This window comes from Amphibalanus amphitrite, unplaced genomic scaffold (genome assembly GCF_019059575.1).
Source record: "Amphibalanus amphitrite isolate SeventyFive unplaced genomic scaffold, NRLGWU_Aamphi_draft 000070F_arrow, whole genome shotgun sequence".
NCBI classification, from domain to species: domain Eukaryota; kingdom Metazoa; phylum Arthropoda; class Thecostraca; order Balanomorpha; family Balanidae; genus Amphibalanus; species Amphibalanus amphitrite.
This window is the reverse complement of record NW_024881566.1, coordinates 1,155,084-1,181,149: the sequence shown is the minus strand read 5'-3', so window position 1 is coordinate 1,181,149 and position 26,066 is coordinate 1,155,084. Positions and strand designations below refer to the sequence as shown.

Below are 26,066 nucleotides of genomic sequence, written 5' to 3'. Positions count from 1 at the left end.
GGAGATAACGATAAGTTGGTCGGGTCCGCTGTCCCCAGAGACCAGTCAGCTCGGTCTAGTCTGCTTTCAGTGACAGCCAGTCCAGTCCAGTGTAATCAGCCCGGTCCAGTCCGTCGTCAATGGCAGTCAATCCAGATCAGTCGGCTCCAGCCACCGTCAGTCTGATTCAGTCCGCCTTTAGGGCAGTCAGTCCCGTCTAGACCAATTCTCCGTCATAGTCCGCATCATCGCCAATAATAGCAGTCGACATCGGGTCATCGACCTGCACGGTCCCCGCCGGAGTGGGGCGGTGAGGACGCCGTGCACCGATATATGGGGTCGACGGGGCGGGCACCACGCCATGACCCGGTCAGGCTACAGACAGCCACGACTTCCGATTTATTGGAGACGTCACCATAGCGTCACCATATTAGCAGCACTCCAGCTGTGTCCGGTCTGCCGCCGCGAGATATGGCTCTATCCCGGGCTCATCCCAGGCCCGACTCCACTGACGGATTACCCGTCGCGCGCCTCAGTGAGGCCGCCTCCGGGTCACCGCTGCAGTGTTTACAGTCCGGTGGACCGGCCCCCGACTCACACCGGCACAAGGCACGAGTGGCCACCGTCCACCACCCCTCCCCCCAACACAACGGCGCAAATGGAGGAAACGACCAGAGGTCGGCGGCGCGTACGACGTACCGCGATATCGCCTTGTGCCAACTGCGCGGTTATGCATTCCATCGGGGGCACCGCGCCGGCTTTGGAGCGACCCCACCGACCGTCGGCTGTATGCAATTAACTCAGCCCGATCGGTACGGTGACTGGGGCCGGGGGTCGGGGGGTGAGTATAGGTCGCTGGGAGCGCAAGGACCGAGGATCGTGGGGACTCTACGGAATGGCCGACTGCATATGGGATTCGTGATGAGGTTAGGTTCCATGAGAATTAGATTTTCGTGCAGGTAGCCTAATCGCACAGAACCACATTACGCGTGAGTACCTACTAATCGAGAATGCTTTCCCAGTTGACCGCCGAAGTCGATTGAACATTGATTACCATGAACGATCACTTACGGTCAGCCAAATACCTATTGCTGCGTGACCTGACGGAACTACGCTCGAATATTGACGAGACCGAGTACCGACATGACATGTCTGTGAATACGGATGCACGTATCGTATTGCGTACCTATTGCTCAAAACTCGCTCGTACTCCAAATAATGCGCAATAATACACGCTTACGGAGAAAGAGGAACAAAAGATTTGTCATAGACTGTTCGGCTGTAAAGGAAGCGATGCAAGTTACAACGCAAAAACAGTGTGGCTTATGCATTATTCATAAGTTGTTGACACTTACACGGCCGCAATTCATTCAGAGCGGGCCAGATGGATCGAGACGTGTAAATATACCTAAGCGAGACGGTGGTCTCAAAATGTACGAATGAACTTAGCCGGACATGGCTCATCATCTGGGACTAGTTCAACTAAAACACAAAGTGCATCACAAAAGGTCACCTGTACACTATTCAACACTGCTATTCGGTGTTTGTCTTTCTGCCACCATGACACTAACCCGAAAAACAAACATGAAAAGGCAAGGGGAAAGACGGAAGTCTGGTCGCCGGACTGATAAGCCATCTGCCATATCCTCGTTCACAGTGCCAGTCCCAGCCCCTACCTTTGAAACACGACCGTCACCGTCCTCCCGGAAGCACCCACCTGCAGCATGGGCCGGTTGACCCGTTTCAGGTTGGTCATCCAGAACTTCTTTCGGCGTGCGATGAGCGCCGCTCGGATGGCGTTCTCGAACATCTGGTCGACGCCATAGTAGGTGAGCACCGAGGTCTCGAAGTAGTCCACGCCCAGCTCACGGGCCACGGCGCGGCCATGCTCCGGCAGCACCAGGTCACTCTCCCGGGTCGCCCTGACGTAAAGGACGGTTCACCAGGTCACTATCGGATCACCCTGACAGAGCAGGTCACCAGGTCACTCTCCCGGGTCGCCCTAACGTAAAGGACGGGTCACTAGGTCACTATCACGTAACCTGCCGTGACGCAGAGAGCAGGCTATCAGGTCACTCTCCTAGGTCGCCCTGACGTAAGGGAGAGGTCGTCAGGTCACTCTCCTGAGTCGTCCTGGCAGAACAGGTCACCAGGTCACTCTCCCGGGTCGCCCTGACGTAAAGGAGAGGTCACCAGGTCACTCCCCCGGGTCACTCTGACGTAGAGAGAGGTCACCAGGTCACTACTAGTTCACCCAGGTCACCAGGTCACTCTCCCGGGGTCGCCCTGCAGCGCAGAGGTCAGGTCATTAGGTCCTACCTGGCTATCCTAGTCATAAGGTACTTCTCTCGAGTCTCCCTGGTGTAAAGGAGAGGTCAGCAGGCCATTCTTTCGGGTCGCCCTGGTGCAGAGGTCAGGTCATCAGGTCACTATGCCTGGCTATCCTTTCTCTCGAGTCGCCCTGGTGTAAAGGAGAGGTCAGCAGGTCTTTCTTTCGGGTCTCCCTGGCGCAGAGGTCAGGTCATCAAGTCACTACCGGGTCGTCCTGGCAGGACAGGTCATCAGGTCGCTACCGGGCCGCCCCAGTGAAGAGGGCAGGTCACCAGGTCACTCCTAGGTCACCCTGGTCACCAGGTCGCTCTCTCGGGTCGCTCTGCAGCGCAGGTCGTCAAACACTATCGGGCGCCCTGGCGCAGATGACTTAATCGCAGTGTTTCGTGATAGCTGACATAGCACACATAAGCGGACATGACATATATTCGACATAAGCCACTGTATTACCAGCTCACATCACCCTCATTAACAACCAAGGCATTCAAAGCCCGTTCTTTTGTCCCACACGGGCTAAAGCGCATGCCACCAGCCACTGGCCACACGCAAAAGTGCGGATTCCACGCCCATAAATGCGCCAACTCGCCACACACAATCAAGAGGAGGAGACACATGATACAAAAAGGTCGCCAATGCTCCAGCAACCCCGGCACCCAAGCCGTGTATGGTCCCGCACGCCTCAAGAGCACCTCGTTCGTGACACGGCACATGCGGGTGTGACCGCGGGCTCGGTCACGAGAGTGAATGCAGCGGCACGCGCACACGTGGGTGGTATTAGCCTATCGTGATTCCTTCGAGATACTGGACCCTTACTCGACTCTCGAATGTTTTCGATTCTCGGCTCACGAATAAGAGTCGTCGGAGGTGCCCGAACGTCAGTAGATAAATATCCCATGCATAGCACGTCTAGGACGTTTATGTCGCATTCTACCTTATATTGACTGTAAATGCCCGTTACGTGTGCCCTAATTTATGCATCGTCTAGATCCTGATCCAATGCCAAACCGAATCGAAAGCAGAATATCTCATTCATAGACCGATTGCATTCTCTTGGTTGAAGTAACCCCCACTGTTGCGCAATTTAATCCATTGTTCGATAGGATGTAATGTTTATCATATAAACAATAAAGCGGCTACCGTGGCGAGCAATCTCAATAACAGCTGTTTAATGCCGGGCAAGAGATCGCGGGAATGGTAGATTGTCGGAATATTCATATACCAGCAGGTCACGGCAGTCATGCTTATTTATGACAAACACAAACACATGTAGAGAACACACCATGCGAAGCATACACAAATATGATAGGGAAAAGGGCAATGTGTACATACACAAAAGCAAACAAACGACAACAGCAGTACACTTTCGAAGACCTCAGAGCATGAGAACGATAGGCACCGCGGAGCGCAAGCAAACAAACTGCTCGTGCATGTAGACGGTGCCAGCAGAAAGCTGCCCCATGTGGTCAGCCGAGCGCCCGAGGAACAGTGATGGAAAGATAGAGCAGACGGGAGAAAATGTGGTTAACAGACAGGCCGGGAGGCAGACGGACAGACAGGTAGAAAAACAAACGGACAGATAGACAGATAGACAGGCAGACGGACAGACAGACAAAGGATGCAATGGAGGAGCGGACCGTATGTCGATGTACTCACAAGTGCCGGCTGTGTCAGCGGTAATCGATCCAGCATCACAGCGTGGGTAGATAAATGAGGAACAGAGAGCCAGAGTTAGACGCGGGTCCCGGGTCTCACTCCGTCCCACACCATTCACAGTTTCGGTACCCTATTATAGCGAACAAATATAGAAGTTCCGTCCTACACCACCGGGACACGTGGAGGAGAGGAGGGCTGAATCGGGTAATTATAACTAAATCGAACGGTGTTATCACCAGCCGACGCGAGATCTCCAATACCGAGGGGATGAACAGTCAGCACCCCAATCAAAGGCGTAATTATCTACGGTATTAGTCACTATAGGGGCGTTACGGAAAGGGAGACGCTCCGTACAAAGTCTCCTTTTGGGACGTTACGGGTCAGGGTCGGTACACTACGATCTAGTTACGGATGTTACGGGTCAGAGTCGTGCACTACAATATTACGGGCCGGGTTGTTACGGATGACGCGTGGTAAATTCTCACCTGACGAACGGGCTGCGGTCTTTGCAGTAGTTGATGTACGTCTCATCCTGACACATATACCTGCCGACAGGGACATGAGATGAGAGAGATGAGAGAGATGATTTATTTGAGCATCCATATTTACACTTGTCGAAACATTACGATTGGCGTAGAAGCGCTATGGCGCTTAAAACGAGACGCCGCTCGAAACACGTAGAAAGCAGACAATAACACTTCTAATCGAACACTACTAATCACTACTGATCTTAATCAAAATGTCAATATTAACATAGCGAAGTCGACCCTGCCTTGGCCGAAGCGCCTGTCCCCGCCCCTACTCGCGCCATTGCTCTGTATTCCGAAATGGAAGTGCTGCTCCTAGTTCTAGCAGGCAAATCTCCGCGTTTTGAGTATATAGCTCTGGACGGCCATGGCGGTGTCATGGCGGGTAACCTTTATAACTCGCGAAGGCCCATTTAGCAGTGTTTCTATTTTCTTTTTCCGAGGAATGTTTTGAAAGTTCTCACTGAGAATTTCAGTTAACCTTTCGAACAATTCTTCTCGTTCTGTGCGAAAGAGTGGACAGATTAGGAGGAAATGCTCGTTGTTTTCTGTAGCAGCACCACAACTGCACTTGGCTGAATCACTTTTCCCTATTTTGAATCTGTGGTCTTTAAGATCTGATGAATTAAGCCTGAGTCGGGTGTGAAGCCGGTTTCCAATTTTGGAACCTGTGCTTAGGTAGGAGCTGGGTGACATGTTTATACCGGCATATGCATACAGCCTCTTTTTGAAGAATTTTTGGCTGTGTTCGGCTCGTAAGTCGTTGGGTAGTTCGTTCCAGATTCTTGTTGTTGTTGGGATGATAGATCTCGCGTAGGAAGCTGAGCGGACTGCTGGGATGGTGCGTTGAGTGGACTGTGTGCATCGCAGATTTCTCTCCATCTCTAGGTTTCTCGTTTTGGGTATGATGTCTTTTATGAAGTCCGGAACACGATCATCTAATGCTATCTTGTGATAGAGTTGCACTTTGTGGGCGCGACGTCTGTCTACTAGTGAGGTCCAGCCCAGCTCTTTCCGGAGGCCCGCTGTAGACGTCCTTCGAGGTGTGTCAGTGATAAGGCGTGCCGCCCTGTTCTGTGCTTTCTCTAGTCGGGACTTGTCAAATGCTGTCAGATGGCAATCAAATATTGAGTCGCAGTAGTCGAGATGGGGCTGGACATACATTTGATAGATTTGAAGTAAGATTTGTCGTGGAAGTAGAGATGCTATTGGGAAGAGAGGACTCATCGTGCGGTAAAATTTTGATAGGATGTTGTTGACGTGAGACTTGAATCTCAGATCAGTTGAGATTGTTACTCCAAGGTGTTTGTGGGAATCGCGAATGGGAATTGGTGAACCGCCAAATTCCAGGCACGGAATGTGTGTTTTTTTGTTACTAAGCGTTTGTTGGACTGTTTTTGTAGCATTAAATGTTATTATCCAGTCGTCTCCATAGCGTTTGATGCGATTTAAGTCGATTTGCAGTGATTTTTCAACTTCATGAAAATTATTAACATTGTGACTGGCATGTAAGGAGCTGTCATCCGCAAAAAATAGCATTTCATTGTTGGTAACGCTACTGAGCCCATTTAGATACATTATGGCCAGCAGTGGACCTAGGATGGATCCCTGTGGCACTCCTGCGGATAACTCACGCTGGGTGGACGTAGTTTGGCCTAGCTGGACTACTTGTCTCCTGTCACTTAGATAAGAGTTTAGCCAATCAAGTTGTGCACCTCTTATACCAAATTCTTTATCACATTTTGCTAGCAGCCCCTCATGCCAAATCTTTTCGAAATATCTTGATATATCCAGGTAAATGATTGTGTAATCCTCACCCGAGTCCATGGCTCTATATAACCTGTGAGTTAGATAAGCAAGCTGGAGCTCTGTGTTGTGACCAGGGCGATAACCACTTTGTTTTTGTGTTAAGAGCGAATGACTGTGAATGTGCTCATATATCTGAGTGAACATAAGTTTTTCGAATATTTTCGATAGACAAGGCAGTAAGCTTATTGGTCGATATGATGCAGCCTCAGATGGGGAGCCCTTCCCTTTAAAAATTGGTTTAACTGTGGCTTTCTTCCACTGAGTTGGGTACCTGCCTTTTTGGACTGATTTGTTTAAGATTCTGGATAGAGGCTCAGCAATGTAAGCCGCTGACATTTTGATTAGTTTCGCCGGTACGCCGTCGGAGCCGGTGGCTTTAGACGAATCCAGCCCATTGATGGTCTTCAAAACATCTCGAGGTGTAATGGGAGAAAACTGGAAGGTGTGCTGAGTGCTGTTATATGAAGATTTGTATTCGCGTACGAGCTGTAAGTGTTTATCTGTAATGTTTATTTCTGTCTGGGAACAAAAGTACGAATTGAGGGCCTCGGCCTTGCGGTGGTCGTCACTTACAAGATCATTTTCGACAATCAGAGGAGCCATAATGGAGTTTTGCTTGAACCCCGTAACGCTTTTCAGGATTTTGTGGTATTTGTAAGGGGTTTTCTTGCTAGTGACAAGTAGATGTACTTTGTGTTTAATGGTTTCATTTTTGAGTTTTCTATTAAGGCTGGTTACAAGGTTGCGCTGAGATCGCCAGATCGACCAATCTCTTTCTGAGTTGTGACGTTGAGCAAGCTTGAATAACCGGTCTCGTTTACGCATTTCGCGCCTCAGCTCTGCTGTTAGCCACGGTTTGTGATTGCGGATCTTTACGGTTTTCTTTGGTATGTGAGCTACTGCAGTATGCAAGATGGCTTCTGTTAACATTTCAATTGCATCATCGGTGTCGGCATTTGTTATGGCGCTCCAGTCTATGTTTCTCAGTGTATTAATGAAACCGTCAACGTTGGTATTTGAGTAGTCCCAGCGGGTTGTTGTTACATGTCGGTCAGCGTCGATTTTCTGAAGGGACAAAGAAATAAGTAGAGGGAAATGGTCGATGTTTGAGAAAGCCGGTAAAACTCCTGAAGATTTAATTAGTTCGGTTCGGTCTACAAATATCAAATCTCTTAAGTTGTGGGTGTCCCCTTGTACGCGGGTTGCTGTGTTAATAATTTGAGTTAAGTTTGACGCTTCAGTGATATTTTTCAGTTTGTTTTCGAAAGTGGTGATGGGGGAGTGGTTGGGTGAATTACTAGGCAGCCAGCAGTTTCCAGCATTAAAATCGCCAACGAGGACCAGAAGATCGGGACTATGCTGTTTAGCTTCAAGGACACAGTCAGACAAGTAATCTAGGAATTGAGATTGTCGGTCGCTAGTGGTGTTCGGTGGAAGATAAACTGAGCAGAGCAGCAGCGTCGTTTTATGGAATTTGATTTTCACCCATAGGGTTTCAAAGAGCTCACACTCAAGATGTGATATTTGCGAAAAAGGTAGTGTGTCTCTGACATATACTGCAACTCCTCCGCCCTTCCTTGTCCTGTTTTTTAGTAATGGCGCATGAAAACCTTTCAGAGAGTAAAGACTGGAATGTATAGTGGTGTCAAGTTTTGTTTCAGATAGTGCTAGTATGCTAATATCGTTAATGTCAACGTAGCTTTGAAGCTCCTGTAGCCTTTCGTTGGCAGTGATGGAGTTGATATTAATTGCGGAGATGTTAACACCATCGCTTCGGAGCGTACCAGTTACTGGTGGCATTGTGGGCACGGGGAAGGCGCTTCGACTGGCGGCGGGTGGCGAGAGAACAGTTTCCATAAAACAATGTGCAATGTGGGCTATGGCTTAACTTTTGGCAAGATGACACTGATTTTGAGAGATGGGCAAGTACATCCGCATACTTTCGTCTCTATGCGTCGAGAAAGCGGAGATGATAGACATTGATAGCTCCGAAACGTTAAAGCATATAAAAAAATGACATACGACGACTGGGCACAGCTATCGTTAACTCGTGCATCGTTGTCAGGTGGGAAATCATATCACACTGAGCACAAGACAATATATGATGGGCAATATGCAATATACACAAGGTCATGTAAGGTGATTTGGTTATGTTTAACACTGGACGCATGTACGGCCGGCGCTGTACGAACCGGCACCGGAAACCCAGCCCCAGCCGGGAGGGCGGGGGGGGGGGGGGTGCCGGCCCGTCTGGGAGATGGGGTGTCACTACTCACAGCGTAGACCCGGCTCGCCTAACGGTCACCGCTCGGGAATCGTTCCCTGTCGACACGCCCACTGTCAGAGACGGCGGGGCGAGCAGCTGATTGATGAGGTGTTGCCTGAGTCCGAGTATTTGCGCAGCTGCGCAGACCGTCCTTATAATGCCTTCGATGGTCGGCTGGTTAGCTCAGCGGCGGGGGCCGTCCCCTCAGTCGCCCCGAACGGCGGGGGACCTCCCGCGGCGGCGCTCGGTCACCCACGCGTTGATGGCGTCAGCGGCCTGCCAGGCGGGCCCCGACCCGCGGCGCGCCGAGCGGGCTGGCTCGGTCTCCCGTGGTCGGAGTTCCCGGAAAGCGTCGGCTCCCACGATATCTTCAAGGTCAGCTGGCTCTTTGATTGAGACTGCAATGTCTCCCTCTGTCTTCTTCACGCGCACACAGCCGTTGGTCGTGTAGGCGGCCCACAGAGACTTTCGTTTCCGGAGCTGCCTAGCCAAGAAGAATAGGTGCTGGTTCTTAGCTGTAAGGCACTCTGACACAAAGATGCGGCTAATTACTGACCGGGTCAGCACCGGATGGCCACCCACCTTTTCAGCCGTCAGCTCCTTTCGCTTATCGAATAGTTTTTGTCGAGCGTTTGTTGTGGCGAATTTGGCGATGATGGGCCGTACCTTGCCTGGCTGTGGACGTCCAAGGCGGTGGGACCGGTCCAGGTTGTCGGCCGTCAGATTGAGACCGGCAGCCCGGCCGACGTCCAGCACCAGGTTGTCTGTCGCCTCACCACTCGTCTCCGGCACCCCGGTGATCAGCAGGCTGGTGCGACGGTTGTACGCATCCAGATCTTCGATGCGCCGCTCAGCTTCCTCGAGCCTGTTTTTGGTGGAAGACAGCTCAGTCTCGAGCGACGCTATTCGGGCTTCAGCCGCTTCATTGACCCGGTTGATTGCTTGAGCAACGGCTTCCGTTACCAGGTCCTGGAGTCGTTGGACGAATTCAAATTCACTTAAGATTTTCTTGGCTTCTTCCTTAATATCGATTTCAGCCATGTCAGCCATATTATCTCACCACCCGCCGCCTGGCTCCCTTAGTTAGAACTAATCACTGGAAGGGTCGCGGCGCACTGGGTCCAGGCACGGAGGGGCAGGGGACACGTCCGTTCCGGCCGGCGGTCAGGGGACGACAGGTCACATTAGGTCACAAAAGGTCGGAGGTCAGGTCACAAACTATATATTTCGGCAGCTTAACTGTCAATTCTTCAGCAGAAAGCCCCAACCAGAACCAGTTACTGCCAGAATTTAGAACGGGAGCAATTTATACGGCGTGGCGCACAACAAGCAATATGTAGGTACGACAGCCTACATCCCATACTAAGCCTTCGTCACCCACTCTGCTCGGGGCTATAAGCCCTGGGCGGCACACGGGCGTACCTCAGGTCGTTTTTGCAGCCGACGAGCAGGACTGGTGTGTCGGGACAGAAGCGGCGGATCTCCGGGTACCAGATCTGGCGACAGTTGCGCAGGGACTTCTGGTTGCCCACCGAGAAACAGATGAGAACCACGTCCGACCTGAAAAACACAGGTTCAATTTTCACCCTTACCTGCTTACACGAGGTGCGTTGGTTGAGGTTCGGCGTGAAACGTTTGACAAAAGGTGACGTTAAATGCCTCGCTTATCCCGGACCGTGTCGATAAATGATGGAAGGCGTTTTATAGATCATAAGTGGCATTGATATGTTGCGGCGAAATAGCTTTAATAATTACTTAATAGATAACTATTTAGCACTTCTTCAATTAATGTTGGTCAGCACTCAATTGGCATCCTCATTCCCTGAGCCGGATGTAGCTATTTAAAATTCGTCCTTTGCTTCGCATCAAAAGTCTTTTCAGTAAATGCCTTATCGTATTAGGTAAAAATGTAAACCAGCAATCAATATGATGAAATGTCGTGTCGTTAACTAAAGGAGCTAGCAGTTGCGGTAAGACTCCTTTCTTTTGTCATGCTGACGTTAAAAAGAACAATCAAAATCAAAATCTGCGGGAAACAAATTAATGTAGGTAGGTTATTTGAAAGAAATGGCTAGTTGAAATGTGGCATAAGTCATTTTTCGGCGGTCTCACCCCAAAACTGTCGTTAATTGTTACCTCCCCTGTCTGTACAATACGACCACCTGCTACCAGGTTAAATATTTACACTCTAAAAGGGACACGACATGCACCTTCACTACTCATTTCTAAAGGGTTGGAGCAACATCTCGAGCTCGACCGTACTCGTATGTATCGGATGCTGTTAGCTTCCCGTTGTTTCGGGGCAGGGCTCGAGCGACTGACTGAAAGCTCACTTATTGCAGGTGAGATCGGACGGCGCTTGTGGCGGGGCACGTACTTGAGGTAGGCGTATTTCCGGTACTTGTCATGGTCTCCGAATGTGTCCCACAGTCTGAGAGAGACGTTGACGCCGTCCACCTGTGTCCAGGAGCGCTCCAACACCTGGCAGACAGCCGCACACAGAGGGTCAGGCGAAGGCGTTAGAGGCAAACAGTAACTGATTACCCAACCGGGCACGAAATTACAATCCTCCACAACAATTTTCCACAATCAGACCAGTCTCACTCACCATTCCAAAGCACCGTATAGATATTTATCGTTATTGAAACCGAAAAAGACCTTCCTCCAAACCAATTAAATGTCCTAGAATTGTCAGTCAAAAAAAAGCACGCATAAAAAGCTTCGATGAAGTTGTAATTCTCTTTAGAATAATTCGAATAAGACCTCACGGCTTATCGATGTGTATGGTCATTTTATAAAATAAATAAAAAATCGTTGCTCGTGAAATCACAGAGCTTTTAGATGATGACGGAAAATAGAACGGCGATAAATCATGAGCCATGCATTAGCTAGCATTAGCCGACCCAAGATTAATGACTGAATCCGCCATACTTCTGAGGCAATTTCGCTAATATAATAGTTAACAGCGCGTGGTCAAATGGGCTCATTAATTTTGGCACCTTAGGGAGCATTATACAAAAGAAATATATGAAATAGGACTTCTGGACTTCATCAGCCTGATCATTTCACGGAAAGGACACTGCAATTTATCGGAAATAACTAGTTCTGTTCTTGCAATCGGTAATTTTTGCGACACGAGCCTGATTGGATGTAGCTAACCCGGAAGCTCCCCGCTGGTGTACTAGTACCTGCCCCTCGCTATGTGACCTCACCTCCTTGTGGATGCGGTATGTGTCCACGGCCCAGACGGTGGGCACGTGCATGGTGACCAGCTCTGACAGCGACACCTGTTTGTTGTAGACGCGCGCGCAGATGAGCCGCGTCTTGCCGACGGCCGTGTCGCCCACCAGCACACACTTGACCGTCTCCTCGTGCGGTAGGTCATACTCCATCCTTCATGCCGCGCGGCGCCGCAGCCCGGCCGATACTGCGGCTGCCTGTCGGCCGATACTGCGGCTGCCTGTCGGCCGCTGCCACCGCCGCTGCCACCGCTCGAGCGCCTCTACCGGCAGTACCCCAGGCCGCTGCTGACGGCCGCTGCCGCTGCCTCTGTCTCCGCTCGAGTACCAATCACAGCCGCCCCCACTGCGACTGCTGCCCGCTGGTCGCACTGGTTGTCTTGCTTTCAACGCTGCTGCTAGCCCCGATTGTAGCAGCTGCTAGCCCAGCTGACGGTCCTGCCCTCGCTGCTGCTAGCCTGACGGTCCTGCCTTCACTGCTGCTCGCCCAGCCGATGGTCCTGCCTTCACTGCTGCCAGCCCAGCTGCCAATCCGGCTGCTGTCGCCGCCGCCTCTGCTGCCTGCAACGAACAAAAGGTCTGAATCAGCTCAACAAAGTTGTGTACTGCGTGGTAAATTCACGGAGCGCCGGCGTTCAATCACAGCGTGCAGTGACTGATCAATACGACCTCTAGCATCCTGCCGTCGTGCACCACGTCGCAGGCCGCAGTCATATACCAGCAAACGCAAAAGAGTCGTCACAAACACAGGGGCCCCATCGGTGTCGGTGGGGGCGTCGTAGGGTCAGAAGGCCCAATGCCTAAAACCGGCCGCTTGCGAATGCCGGGGTGTCCACCGTCCATGGAGTGTAACGATCGAAGACAGGCCCTAACCCACCATACATATTACAGAGTGTCGGAGCGATACCAAGCTGACCCATACCACTCCCCAGTTCGGGACAGGTCAGCCATGTAACCCGTGCTACAGCCGACCAGTCCGACAGCTCACAGCTGAGCCACCCGACAGGCCACAGCCGACAGCCGGCGTGGATGGCACTTCGCAGCGACACCGGACAGCGCTCAGCCATCGACCTAACAGGGTTGATTGCATTACGGGTCCGCACGGCAGCCGCTGCCACGTATCAGCGCAGCCAACAGGCTGCAGCTGGTGGGCTGTGGCATGGGACATGATCCACCCACGCTGCCGCCGCTTTGTGTCCTGATATCGGAGCGAATGGAGGCACGGGACTGACGAGAGGTGATAAATCGTGACGGGATTGGGAAGACGATTCACATAGACGGGACAGGACAGATGATACGGGACTGGCGAGACGATACTTGCAGAAAACACGGACAGACGAGATTGACAGACGATATAGGACAGGACAGACGGGGCGAGGCAGCCAATACGAAATGAAACGTCTCAACTCTCACAATTCTGTATTCCTGGGTAGACGGTGTAGAAATGAGCGCAGCGACCCACGAACCATTGGCAAGTGACAAAAGGCTGGGAAAATGAAAATTCGCAAGCAAAGCTTTGCTTATGATGAAAACTTCGTTATCACTCTGTAAAGCACCCCACTTAAAGCACCGATAGGATCGCAAAATGTTTCCCTGGAAGGACGTGTGTGTGTGCGGGGGGGGGGGGAAGCCAGGCACACTGCCAATCCGGGGTTGGGCCAAACAGAGAAAAAGAGCCCAAACAACAAACCAGACGCCCCAACTGCAACGGCCGTGTCATGTGATTGCGTGTGTTTGTGTGCCTCATACGTGTGCGATTGTAGAACATGCGTGCACTGCTTGTGTCACCCTGTCATATCATTGAGTAATCACACAAACACACCACTAGCTCGCCGCGCCCACATCCGACGGGCCACTCGAGCGAGGCGGGTTTCAGTCGTGGCTGTTTGCCCAGGTCAAACAAAGGCGAGCCAGCTCCGGTCCGGGACTGGAACTCCATTTCCGACGAACTGCTCGACCAACCAACTGGAACGACAGGTCGGCAGTGTAGGGTGTTGAGAGGTGACGTCATTCTTATTTATAAATATAAAATACTAATTATTAACAATTAATTACAATTTTGACATGAAATTTGGATAATTTTATCCCCTCCTTCCTCTTCTCTCTCCTTCCACTCTCTCTCTCTCTCTCTCTCTCTCTCTCTCTCTCTCTCTCTCTCTCTCTCTCTCTCTCTCTCTCTCTCTCTCTCATCCTCTCTCCGTCGGCGTCGCCGAGTGTCGGCCAGGTCAATACACGGAACCCGCTCCTCCGGCAGCGACCGACCGGGCTGCTGCGGCGGCTATATTTACCCCGGCGGAGACCATACTGCGACGGCCAGCTGAGGCTGAGGCCTATCCGCGTCGGTGGAGGACCGAGCGAGCCGCTCCCACCCCCGAGCGACGGCTGAGGAGCTGGGAACTCCTGACCTGACACAGGATGACAACGACGGTCCAGTGCGTATGCGTCACAGCGACGGTAGAGGGTCACGGCCAAGGTCACGTTCAGAACCTGAACAGACCGTCCTCTGGTGACACTTGATGGACTAAAATAAACTATCAATTTTAGGTCCAGACCATAACCGAAGCCACTCTTGGTAATTGATGATATCTACTTTACCTATGTAATTGGTCAGATGTAATTGTTTCCACAAGACGTAGAAATAAACAAAGAAACGGATGTGACTGTGTGTGAGCGAGAATAGCCGTCTTTCTAACCACCCATATCACATATGCCATGATTTTCAAAGACAATAGGTATGGACTTATGCACTTATATACCTAATGCACTTATACGCTTATATAAGCATTGAACATCCGTTAGCACTGCAGTAGCAGTTGACGACCGAGACTCAATCCGGTTCTATCATACAATGTGAGGGCATTTAACAGACAATCTGCTTGAGCCTCTCCCGATCGGATCAATAAACAGACCAGAGGCCTCTTGCACCAACTACCTAGCAAGGTAAAATCGAAAAACCGGTTTCAGAATAAGCTAATCTAACGGTGGTAAATTTGTTTGCAATAGCCCAACACATAATCCTACATGTGCTTGCTAAATTTTGCACGCAAATTGTTACATTTGAGACTTAGACTGGGTATGCGATGCAAAATAACCCAAGCATTGGTGCAAGAGGATTTTGGTGCAAGAGTCTTCATCTCTTCGGGTCAATAAACAGAACGAACTTACAGTGATCAGCCACGGATGACGTCATACTTATTGCGACAAGTGGAGGCAGCGGAAGAGGTGTAGATCCAAAAGTAGGAACTGCTTGGCAGGGTATAGGCGACTGATATGTTCGACTGAAATATTTGTAGTTAAGCAAAGCAATAGCAAAACAATTAAGGTACCGTTTCTACGACCATTATAAGCATCGAACATTTTTTTGCCGTTCACGAGAGCTGAGGAGCCCGCTTCCTTGAGTCAGCGGAACAATTTCTTCGAATCACTATGCTATCTAACTTGCCGTTTAGACGATAAATGGGAAATGATGCATTTTGAAACAAAAAGAGCCTGTACCAGAATACGTTACGTGACCTCTCATACAATTGCATGATCTGGACATGCATAATACAGACCAAGCCAGCTTAGCTGAAACACGCGGATTTAAGTTCACTGAACTTTTAAATAGGCTAATGACTGAAGGTTCACATGAGTAACAAATGACAGCTCAGCTGTAAGCCAGAGATTAGCACCGGTGTGTATATCCGTGTGTTGCCCGCCGGCGCTGTGCAGGTTTTGGCGACGGGCGGCCCGGCGCGGGGTCCGGCACACTCGGTGGTCCAGCAGACTCGCTGGTTCGGTCACGCGCCCAGTCACGCGGGCCGAGCTTCACAGGTGACTCAGCCCCATCAGGTGGCTGGCCAGCCCGCTTGGACCAGCTGCCGGCCCGCACAGGTGGGGAGCCGCACTCACGTGCGGCGCCCGCCTGGCATAGAACTCATAACAATGCGCTATAGGGTTTATATCGGCTAGTTCAGGCTTGCATCATCCGGCGGGTCTGAAGAATCAGATGGGTTAAATCACAGCTGGCACAACTGTAAAGCTGTGCCACAGCCATTCCCTATCATGGAGCGGCAAAGGATGAATGAATTAAATACCTTTTTTCTCGATTAGACACTTCAGCATCGCGGAAATCCTGAACGTCGGCGGTGGTCGGCATTCGCGTAAAACCTGATGATGGCCCTTGACCTCTAGCAGAGCTAGCATTATCTTCTGGATCTTTGTCACGTTTCTTTCCAATCATTAAACCAAAATCCCATGAGTTTCATTAGTCCATGAATTCCGTACTGGACGGTAGACAGTTGTTGGTGCGATTAAAAGAAAAATGTGTGGTGAACATCCGATGGCAATGTGGTTCAGCACCTTATTTTACTCGTTAGAATTTAGATATTATGTAAGAAAACTCTAAATGAAGCCATTCGATTTCAACGTACGAATTCCTAGCACGTCCAACACTGTCGGTAGGCAATGGGTCTCATCGTCGATCCTATCGCCTATGAATAACACTCTCAGTGAGCGGCTGTTGCGAGGCAGACGCCGTGCCATTGATACCTACATCATTAGTTAAAAAACGCCCTCTGACCTTGCGTGTGACGGCTGGCAGTGTTTGTTCCCGCACATGCCGCCGGGTCAGTCAGCTGACGACGACAGGCCATCAGCTGATCGGTACAGCGCCTCAGACGACAGCCACTGAGCACTGAGCAGTGTCGAGCAGCCGTATGGAGCGCCGCCGATCCAAACCCGGGCAGCCGGTGCGATGGTGCTGATTGCCGCTGATTGGTGACGTGTCCTGAGCGTGCAACTGCTTACCCAATGCATGAGTGGGAGTGGCCGCATCGCAGCAAAGGAACTTTTTGTGATTGAATTATTGCAGAAATTAAAAATAACCATTTACGAGCTTTTCCTGCAGTTCACCATTTCACGAGCATAAGGTTCTAAGCGAAACTACTTCCTAAAATGTCAGGGCTGCTTAGTTTTTAGGGAGTGATTTGACGGTAAACATTATGTAGGTAGATACCTAAGCGCATCTTTCAATCCTTCGTTGAGAATGCGATAAATTGCGACACAAATTGTCGGTCTTAATGTCATATACGTCTTCCTGATTTGCGAAAGCCAATGCTTTGACTGCAATATTTGCAAAAGTCACGCTGTAATTCCACGAGTACCTGCGACGTTGCACTGACTAACTACTGGCACCGCGGACATGCACGGAGCGTCGGGCCGGGTCGAGCGGCCGGCACGGGCCGGGCCCCTGCAATGTCACATACTGCGCAGATGCTTACCCACATCGATCCAGAGCCGCTGCACAAAGAGAGCCGACAGCGGCCGCTCCCGCCGCACCGAGACGGCGAGTTTGCCCGTCTGGGGCGCGGCGCGGCACAGACTGCCGTGTGCCGCCGTGCACCGAAAGGTGCGAGGAATGTCCTGCCAAGATTACTTTACTAATAATGTCCTGCTACTGTGCACCCAGAGTTCCAGGAAATTCCTGTCGCAGTGCACCCAAAACGGCTTCAACTGCGCTGCAGATTCGTGAATCCAGGGTTACATGTCAGTTCTCAAACACGAACCGGCCCGAATTTGCACCATGTAAATAACGTCAACAGCTGAGAATTGCCAAACCGGCAGTAGACATTGCAATGAATAATGAATTTCATGATTTATGCTGCATGTCTGCATAGGACTAGGCATACCTATTGCCAAAAATACTGAACACTTTGACCGACAGCATTGACTGATTACAAATGAAATGTCAGAGATACCAAGTAAACATACGGAATCGGTATTCGACATCTCTGGCAGATTGATAATGCTGGGAATCGATTGGCATCACTAATCGGTCACCACCGAGTTCGGGGGTGGACCGTCCCGGGAGAGATCACAAACCGGTTCTCCTGACCCGTCTGGAAGGATCGTCAGGCCATGCGGCGACCGCGGCTCCTTTGTCAGAGCTGACACGGCGCAAAAATCGCCTCTGGCCAGGTGGACATCCGCCTCTCACTCAGGTACGACGCTGCCGGACTGGTGCTGGTGGGGCTGTTGGGGCCCGGCCCGGCGCGCCGGGAAGCTCACCACACTACCAAGGACAGCCTGATCTGCGCCGTAGCCGTAACTCGGAGGCCGCCGCTCCAGTCCGCTATGGAAGTGCGCCCCAGACGCGGCCAAACCAAACGACCGGCTGTCGTTAGCACGTGTTGGCCGGGCGTCAGACGAGCGCTGCAGAGCCGCGACTGAGGGCTTCTGGCGGGTCGTGCTTGATCTACTCTTGCTCTGAGAGCTTTGCAACACCTCCACCCACCCAGCGAAAAGTAAACATTCACATCACCCTTCCCTAGCATGGAATACCGGTCAGCGATGCCATCAGTCTTCTCATGCAACCCTGGGTTCTATTTAGCTGACGACCCTGGCTGCAGACGGTCTGATGACCGCCAACCTCCACCGCAGTTCGTGCTATGGGAATGGAGTCTGTCCGAGGGGTGGAGGCCGCGCCTCCAAGTACTTCCGATGACGACACTGGCGGCGCCGCCCCTCCGCCCTCGCTCCGGCCGGCGGCGGCCAGAACAAAGAACCCACTCTACCGGCGGGGCGGACTGCCGAGCCGCCGCCGCGGCGCCGTCGGTGGCCCTCCCGCAATGCGCGGCCCGCTCCTGAGCCACCTGCGTGCCAACGGTGCAGGCCTGGCAGCCGAGTCCTTCCAGCGTGCCGCTCGGCTCATCTTTTGGCACAGAGCTACTCATGGTGACGACACACACCGGTCGCTGGGGGACACCCTCCCCACCCCTCCCCTCCGCGCGCCGGCTGCCTGTGCGGCCATTGATCCCGGATAGATGCAGGAGAAGCTCTGGCGTGTCCTCAAAAGGGGTGATGATAAATTTCAATTGCACTTTCTTTATACAAGTACACCTAAGACAGTGAATGGAAAATAATTACGCGGTATCCCCGTGAGTTTCAGACTGGATCCGCCATTGATCGGCGGCCGACTTATGCATGCACACCTGAACAGTACCATGAATCATTCCTTTACAGAGTGAATGCTGAGTTTGGAGCCGCCAGGGGCCCGCACTGGGTTATCGGAAGGACACGGCATCCAGCTGTCGGACGGAACTGGCGCTGATAAAAGGGAATCTCGATTATGCTTGGAGATAACTGAACAGGAACCATATGGATTAATCGGACATGAACTTGATAAAACTACGATACCTACATACTGTAAAACAATTTTTTTTACAGCGTGCTTATGTAAACAGAAGCCGTATTTATTCGAGACTAGATTCCGGGATATCCTGCAGACACTTGCACTTCAAAAATTAGGTAGGTATATCAATGTACAGAGACCTGAGCGTGCAATGGACATTGAACAGGTTCATCCAGTATTGAGTATCGATCTGGGATTGAGTCAGTCGCCTGTCAGGGAGCTGGCCAGTGGCCAGACATGTGCTGCTGATCGCGTGTGGCACACATGTGACGCAGCGCACGGGACCGGTCGGGGCACTGTCACTGACCCCACCCCACCCCGCCCCGCCCCGTCCCCCGCGCCGCGCCGCTGAGCCCATATCGCAGAAAGCAGGCGTCTGGCCGGCACGACTGGAGACATATAGACGGTGCTGGCCACTGAGTGCAGACCCGCAGTGCTGGCCAGTGGCCATAGAACGATGCTCTGGGGTAAAATGCGAGCAAAAAGCCCGTGTGGCTAGCCTACATATTATCATTCCATATTCTAAATATTTTCATTAGCATACACCACGGTTTTGTTATTAAAAGCTACAGTGATAGGTATGTGCCACAGCCCACGATTATTAGTGGCTTTGATTCTTGCCGGTAAATGGCAGAAATACGGTGCCTAAGATTATGCTGTGCCGCATTGACGAATAGTTCCAAATCTGCCCCTAGATGGCAGAAGTAAAACGCCTGCAGGTATGCTGTGCCGCAGCGCTCATCAACTTTGCTATTTGCCCCTAGATGGCAGTAGCAGAACGCCTGATGATAGGCTGTGCCGCAACGCTCCTCGCATCAAGGATACGATTACGCGTGCGTGCCAATACGGTGATTCCGAACTAAAGGCCAATCCCAGTCAGCGAATAACTCGGCTTTGGATGGAAAGCGGTAAATGGATCATGCAAATTATGGCAAAAAAGTGACGCACGGGATCGGAATCATCAATAACAAGGAACACAGAAAAAATGTAGCCTTAGCTGACCAGAATAAGACAGTTCCCATGCTGTCAAATGAAGGTGATTATTTTCTTAGGCACAGGCATAGGTGTAGCAACGTATCTCTTCGGTGAAGGATACCTTTCACCAAAGTTTTAGATTGGTGAAGGATCCTTCACCAATCTTGAGCAATGCAGGTGAGGGTCTTCACCAATGCTAGAACGGCTGGGTTCGACGGTCGATACTCGATCTAATGTTAAAAAAAGAAAAGCAGTGCCGAATGGGATGAACAAAAAGGCTAAAACGGCAACAGGTACCCAATTACCCCATCCTTTCAGTTATGAAGCGTTATGCCCACCTTCTTCACAATTCACGCCATTCAATAAATGATAGGTAAAGCCGAAAACTGTATTGAAAATGGTAAACGTGTAAATGTATCTCAGTAAATGCCGTGAATATCAAAATAAATTGGCTTGTTTTTACTCGTGGGAAATTTGTAAGACTTTGGTCACGAAAAAAGAGCAGTGGAGCATACCTTTAGGTTCCAAAGGTATGCTTGGATACCTTTGGTAGGTATCCAAAGGTATGCTCGGATTCCTAAAAATTCAATTTTAGGCATATACTGAAAATTTGACGTGAATTAGATGATAATGGCATGAGACATTTGCGAGAAAAAAAAACGGAGGGGCTGGCGAAATTTCCCCCCCCCCCCTCCACTGTGGTAAGGTCCTGTACCTTCTCCGAAGGTTCAGGTGACATCCTTCACCAATATTTTTGGTGCTCCTACACCCATGGGCACAGGGGTTCAAAACGCCTGCGAAGTTATCTGAAAGATATGCTGGCCATGTGCCAGTTTCAAAATTTCTCGCGACCACGAGCGTTACACTGTAAATAGTAATAAAAGTATTACCTAAAATTACCTATTTTGCACACATTTAGGTACAAATCACAGCAATACGATTCAAACCCGAGTGTTTCCCCACACTCCTTTTGGATTTGTCTTGGATTTGTCTGAGTGCCGACGCGAAGAATCTGCTAAAAATCGTTTTATTCACAGATCCTCAGCCGCCTCGGGGTTTAAGGGTGAATTCAGCGTGTCACGTGCCCCCTGTCAAGTCACGTGCACCTTGTCAGCGGGTCTCGCGCTGAAGTCTGGACTGCAACAATGTATCAACCCAAACAGACTGCAGCAACGTAAACAGCTCAGTCTGCACGGTAGACGTGCGTGCGCAACAGCACTGATGACCGAAGCTGCTGCGACAAACGTCCGCTGCTCTCTAGAGATTGCCTGCATATACCAGCCGCGAGTCGCAATGTCAACCGGCGTGGTGCTACTGCGCATCTGACCGGTTATCTCGCGCATCCATGCCAGTTGCGACACCATTGGCGCCGTGCTTATGATCAACAGGGACTAGCCGTAAGACTACTTCTGCGAAGGTTCTGGATCTGATCGGGCTGACCCTCAGCCCATGTCCTACCTCACGTCCTGGGCAAGACGAGAACCAATGTCAACGAGGAGTCGGATTGTGCTACCGATGTGAAAGGTAATAAAACTTTAACTATGGACAAATTCTTATTTTGTATCGATTGCAAATGGAACTTTCCTCCTGTTTTGCTTGCTTAAAAAACATTCTTTATAAACATTACCTTTTCATGCATAAACTACCTAACCAAAGAGTAAAAGCAGCATTTTAAACGAACGACACCATTTAAGGACGCCAGACGTCACACACCCAGACTAACCAAAAATTTGACCTCCACAAGTTAATAGCATGGAAAACAGTATGCATTTAAGCATTTTATAATGAATAAAAGGGCTTCTTTTTATAAATCTTCTTGGCGTATGCTTAATCCTCATCGCGGTTCACGATCACCATTGGTGATAACCGACAGAAGAAATTAAGCAGACGGAAAGCACATATGCCTAAATGCCTAAATAATGAACTAAAAGGCCACAGGATAAAGCCACACCTCAGTCAAAGGAAACCGAGCAATAGGCAAACAACTAATAAGGCCTCAAGGAGCAATGTTTATCAATCATCTGATCGACTAACGACAAAGAATGTGGTACGTCGGAGCTGAAAGACTCATTAAAATCCAAATATTTAGTCAGGCTGTCAGCTAAACACTAAACGGGCATAAATTCCAAAACATACAGACACAGATACATGAATCATGCATGAATCAGAACGTCTTTGTTTGACTTCAGTAACCGGCTTTGTTAAAATGCCCACTTTTAGGCCCACTATTCTGAACGGCATGAACACATCGCTATTGAAATACCTGGAACATGGCTCAACCTTTGTGAGGCACGTAACAGTTATTTTCATTTTGTGCGTAGCTGATAGTAAAATAGGTACCAGTGTACCATACCAGTGTAATTATATAATAGTTGAAAAAATAGCTCTCTTACACAACAAAACTTTCAAGTTTAAAACTGGACTCATGGGACAGGTGAAACATAAAAATAAAGCTAACCATTTATCACGGATGCTACATAATTGGAATGCACGTTGTAGACAGATATCAATCACCAGTGACGGCCTGGCGACAGGCCGAACGGCAAGAAAAATACACCTCCCGACACCCATTGTCCCCGAACAATGGACAGTCAGCAGCAAGTCGCACGTTTCATCAGAAGGGTGATGTAAGCTAACGGCACACACCCGGGTCCACTGCTAACTGGATAAATAGGAAAACAGCGCACGCCGCGGACAGGGCTGCCCCGCGACCCGTCATATCCGCCTCGCCACGACGCAAAGGCGCTTGGGAGCGGCTGTGGCGGGAGTTCTATATACTCTGGCTGTGGGAGACCCATACCGACCAGAGACGGCCCATGGTGGCTGCAGGCCGGCTAGGGATGGTCTGTGGCAGACCCACCATCGCGGCAGTCCAGTCATTCACGCTCTAGCCCCAGCCGCTCTTTTATCGATTCCCGCGGGATGGCCGGAGAAAATAATACCCTATTCCGTGGTGTACCAGACTCCCAGCCAAGCATACACCGCCGGCATACGCTGTCAGAGCAAAAGAGGCGGTGCCCATGGTGAAAATAATGGTCATAACTACATACTATAGGTATATACGGTTCGGGGCTTGCCAGCGCCGAACAAATAAAAACAGATGACACAGCAAGAACACAAGTCGATTGGCGTGCGGTGGTATAAAATGCTACTTGAGCCTTGAGCAGTGGAATGATTAGATGTCTTACACAGCACAGGCAATAGACATTTGACATGTGTACTCGTACATGTGATTAAGTTCAACGAACTAATCTGGTCATTGTTCATTGTTGATTGATAACACAAATGAGCACCAGATTAAAGAGCACGTCATGAAGCCGGCTGGTGTCCGCCCATGGCAACACGGCTCGATCGGTCGGTCGGGCCTCGGTGGCGACAGGCCGACACCGGAGCCCGGCCGAGTTCTCAGTCAACACACCCATCGCCGGACTGTAGGTGCTCTCTCCATCACACAGTGTGTATACCAGACGGCCAAGAGTATCATGGAGAGGGGCCAGAGTCCCGGCGCGTGCAGCGGGGAGCGGAGTCGGTCCGCGCGGAGCGCCATCGTACGCCGACGGCTTCCTTCAATGGCAGCAGATGGCGTGTATTTTTAGCCGACTGGCCCGGATCAATACGGTCTGCCGGGGGTCAGCCCCCCGGGCAAGGAACCAGCCAGGTCCACCGCAGCCGGTTGCGTTACAAGGAGCGGCATCTGTGGACTCAGCGGAGCTACGCAAACACGTCTAGTTGACAAGTCGAGCCAATGCGAGGATCTCCAAAGATCCACTGGATTCAGCTATCAACCGTCATTCAGTGGAGTTTGAAAGGCAGCCCGTCGGGAAATTTGCTTGGCCTGTGATTGGAATAGGACACGCCAGATACGCTTCCAGTCAAACAATGAACAGAGGCTTTGGACCACAATGACCACAGGCATTGCTAGGATAGTAAAACACCGCTAGTTTAACAAGCCTTGAAGTCATGCGGGGTTAATGGTCGCTACCAAGATCGATTTCGGTGAAAAAAACTAGCTGTGCTTTTCTGAAAAAAGTCAAATCCTTCTGTGGTGAATTGAAGTTTATGTAATTAAGAAATTCGACATTTCTTAGATTTTTACTATAGAAATGGTTCTTACCGTTTCCACGAGTTGAGTGGAAGTGACACGACTCTTGACTTCGTTCCAATTAAAACACATTGCCTCCTCCCCTCTTCCGAGGGGGCGGCGCCAAATGGGCGTTCGCCAAGAGCGCATGACTGTTCGAGGGAAGCATCGAGGGGAAAGGAGGACGACACAGCGGACTGGGGAGTGGGGGTTCGTTGCAAGTCACGTCGTTGGCTCTAACATGTCAACGGTATTTGGCTTATGGCTATATCCGCATATCATCACCTCATATCCGCTATTCAAAGAGGCACCTCAGAACGCTCAGAACTGAGTGTAAGGGACGCATCATGCCGGATCTTGTTTTGGAATACAGCACCGGAGAGTCGAAAGCGCAGAATGTCTTATTCCCCATTCACCATTAGTTGATACGGAAGCAGCACCATCACAATCTCCGGCGTCATGTCTGCCTCAGAGTCCTCCAAGCCTGCACGTTTCCGACGGATACCCATTTCCTCAGCTTGGTATGTTTAGAGTTACCTACTATAGTCCTCCTTCGGTGTCGGCTCGGTGCAATTCGGAGCCATTTATGGTAGTCACGCGAGCTTCCAAATGCCTAGAAATGATAGGCACTATTCTGAATTTCAATCGCAATAGCACAATGGAAGCAAATAAAGAAGGTACGAAGTAAATCATAATCCAGAAAACAAGCCTACATATTTAGACAGGGTTCGACGAATGAACGACGCAAAAAAAAAACAACTATGTGCGGAGCGCCACAAAGACGTGACGAGCAATGGCAAACAATGCATGCACGACACAGAGTGCGATTAACATTACCATAAATGGGACGAAGAAGGCTTGCGCATCGTAATTGGGGTCCAAATCACAACAGTTTCAGAAAGGCGCTGCTGGTGGGTGACATGACCATGAGCTCAACTCAGTCGGTAGACGGATGAAAGGAACATGTGATGCAGAGCAGATCTCGGCCTGTGCCAGTAAAAGAACCCACGTTTTTATCCATTCTAGCTTGAAATAGCCCATACAGGACCACATGTAAAAATACCAAGCCGTGGACACCGTGGATGATGAAATCGGGTACCCTGGGTAGCTCTTCTTGCTGTTGCCGGGAAGCCATGTGGCACCGGGTTGATAGATATCCTCACAATGTCCCGGACAGGCGCAACGCAGATTCTTCGGTCTACGGGTAAATGGCAACTAAGAACAGCATATTACGTATAGATCGATCGCTTGTTAAGCTTCGCTGCTCATCAGATTGAGTTGGCTTAGAGTGTGCGAGGATTCATACATCAGATGAAGGTATTTAGGTGGTAGTTGTTTACTTCCTTCAATGCCAGCCACACCTGCATCTGCGTAGCACCACTATAGACTCCATCAATTAGACATTAGCATTCCGTTCACACAGCAACCTTGCACGTCAAATATTCCGTGCACACAGGTTACTTCATAGGAACATTAAACGTCAAACCCTTCCGCCTCCACGACCGTTTGCAGGATTACATCCGGGTCCCGCCCGCCCTGTGTGGGTGGGTGCACTGTGCACGGTGCAATGTGCACTGTGCAACGTGCATGTTTGTGCGCAGCTCAGGACAGGTAGGAATGTGGGCGCGGGTGCGGGTGTGGGCATGCAGATTGCAGGTGTAAGTCTTCTTGTGCCGGTGTGGGTGTGCCGGAGGTCACAGCTATGGTTATAGATCCACAGGTGTTCGTATGGGTGCACAGATGTGGTTACGGAAGAAGAGATTGAGCAGATGAAAGGGCACACATGTGATCGGTGAATGAGACAATGCAGGAGCCGCTGTGGCCGCAGCCCACAACTCACAAGTGTCTATTTCTAACCAATCCTTATAGGCCGCACCGGAGCAAAACACTTGGCTATCAGCTGCCCCGAACAATAATTCCCACGCACATATTTTCAGCATTTACCGTGGTCTGCCATTCGCTAGATAAAAGCGTTTCGGAACGAGTTAGAAAATTAATTTTGGGCAAGAGGGGAGAAATCGCAAAGTTAACCATA

The 26,066-nt window shown here is 50.5% G+C and overlaps 1 protein-coding gene across 2 annotated transcripts in view; it reads right to left on the bottom strand.

The window, feature by feature from the left end:
• Positions 1–26,066, bottom strand: part of LOC122379031 (rho-related BTB domain-containing protein 1-like) — a 36,788-nt gene that overhangs the window by 8,143 nt on the left and 2,579 nt on the right. Inside the window, exons 2-7 of one of the 2 annotated variants that reach the window (XM_043360884.1) lie at positions 11,778–12,365; positions 10,943–11,046; positions 9,988–10,125; positions 4,449–4,508; positions 3,964–3,972; positions 1,697–1,901 (exon numbers count right to left, since the gene is read on the bottom strand). In XM_043360884.1, the coding sequence (XP_043216819.1) occupies positions 1,697–1,901; positions 3,964–3,972; positions 4,449–4,508; positions 9,988–10,125; positions 10,943–11,046; positions 11,778–11,957 (696 nt within the window). In that variant the 5' untranslated portion in view covers positions 11,958–12,365. The remainder of the gene's footprint in view (positions 1–1,696; positions 1,902–3,963; positions 3,973–4,448; positions 4,509–9,987; positions 10,126–10,942; positions 11,047–11,777; positions 12,366–26,066) is intronic. The other variant, XM_043360885.1, reaches the window with a different exon arrangement.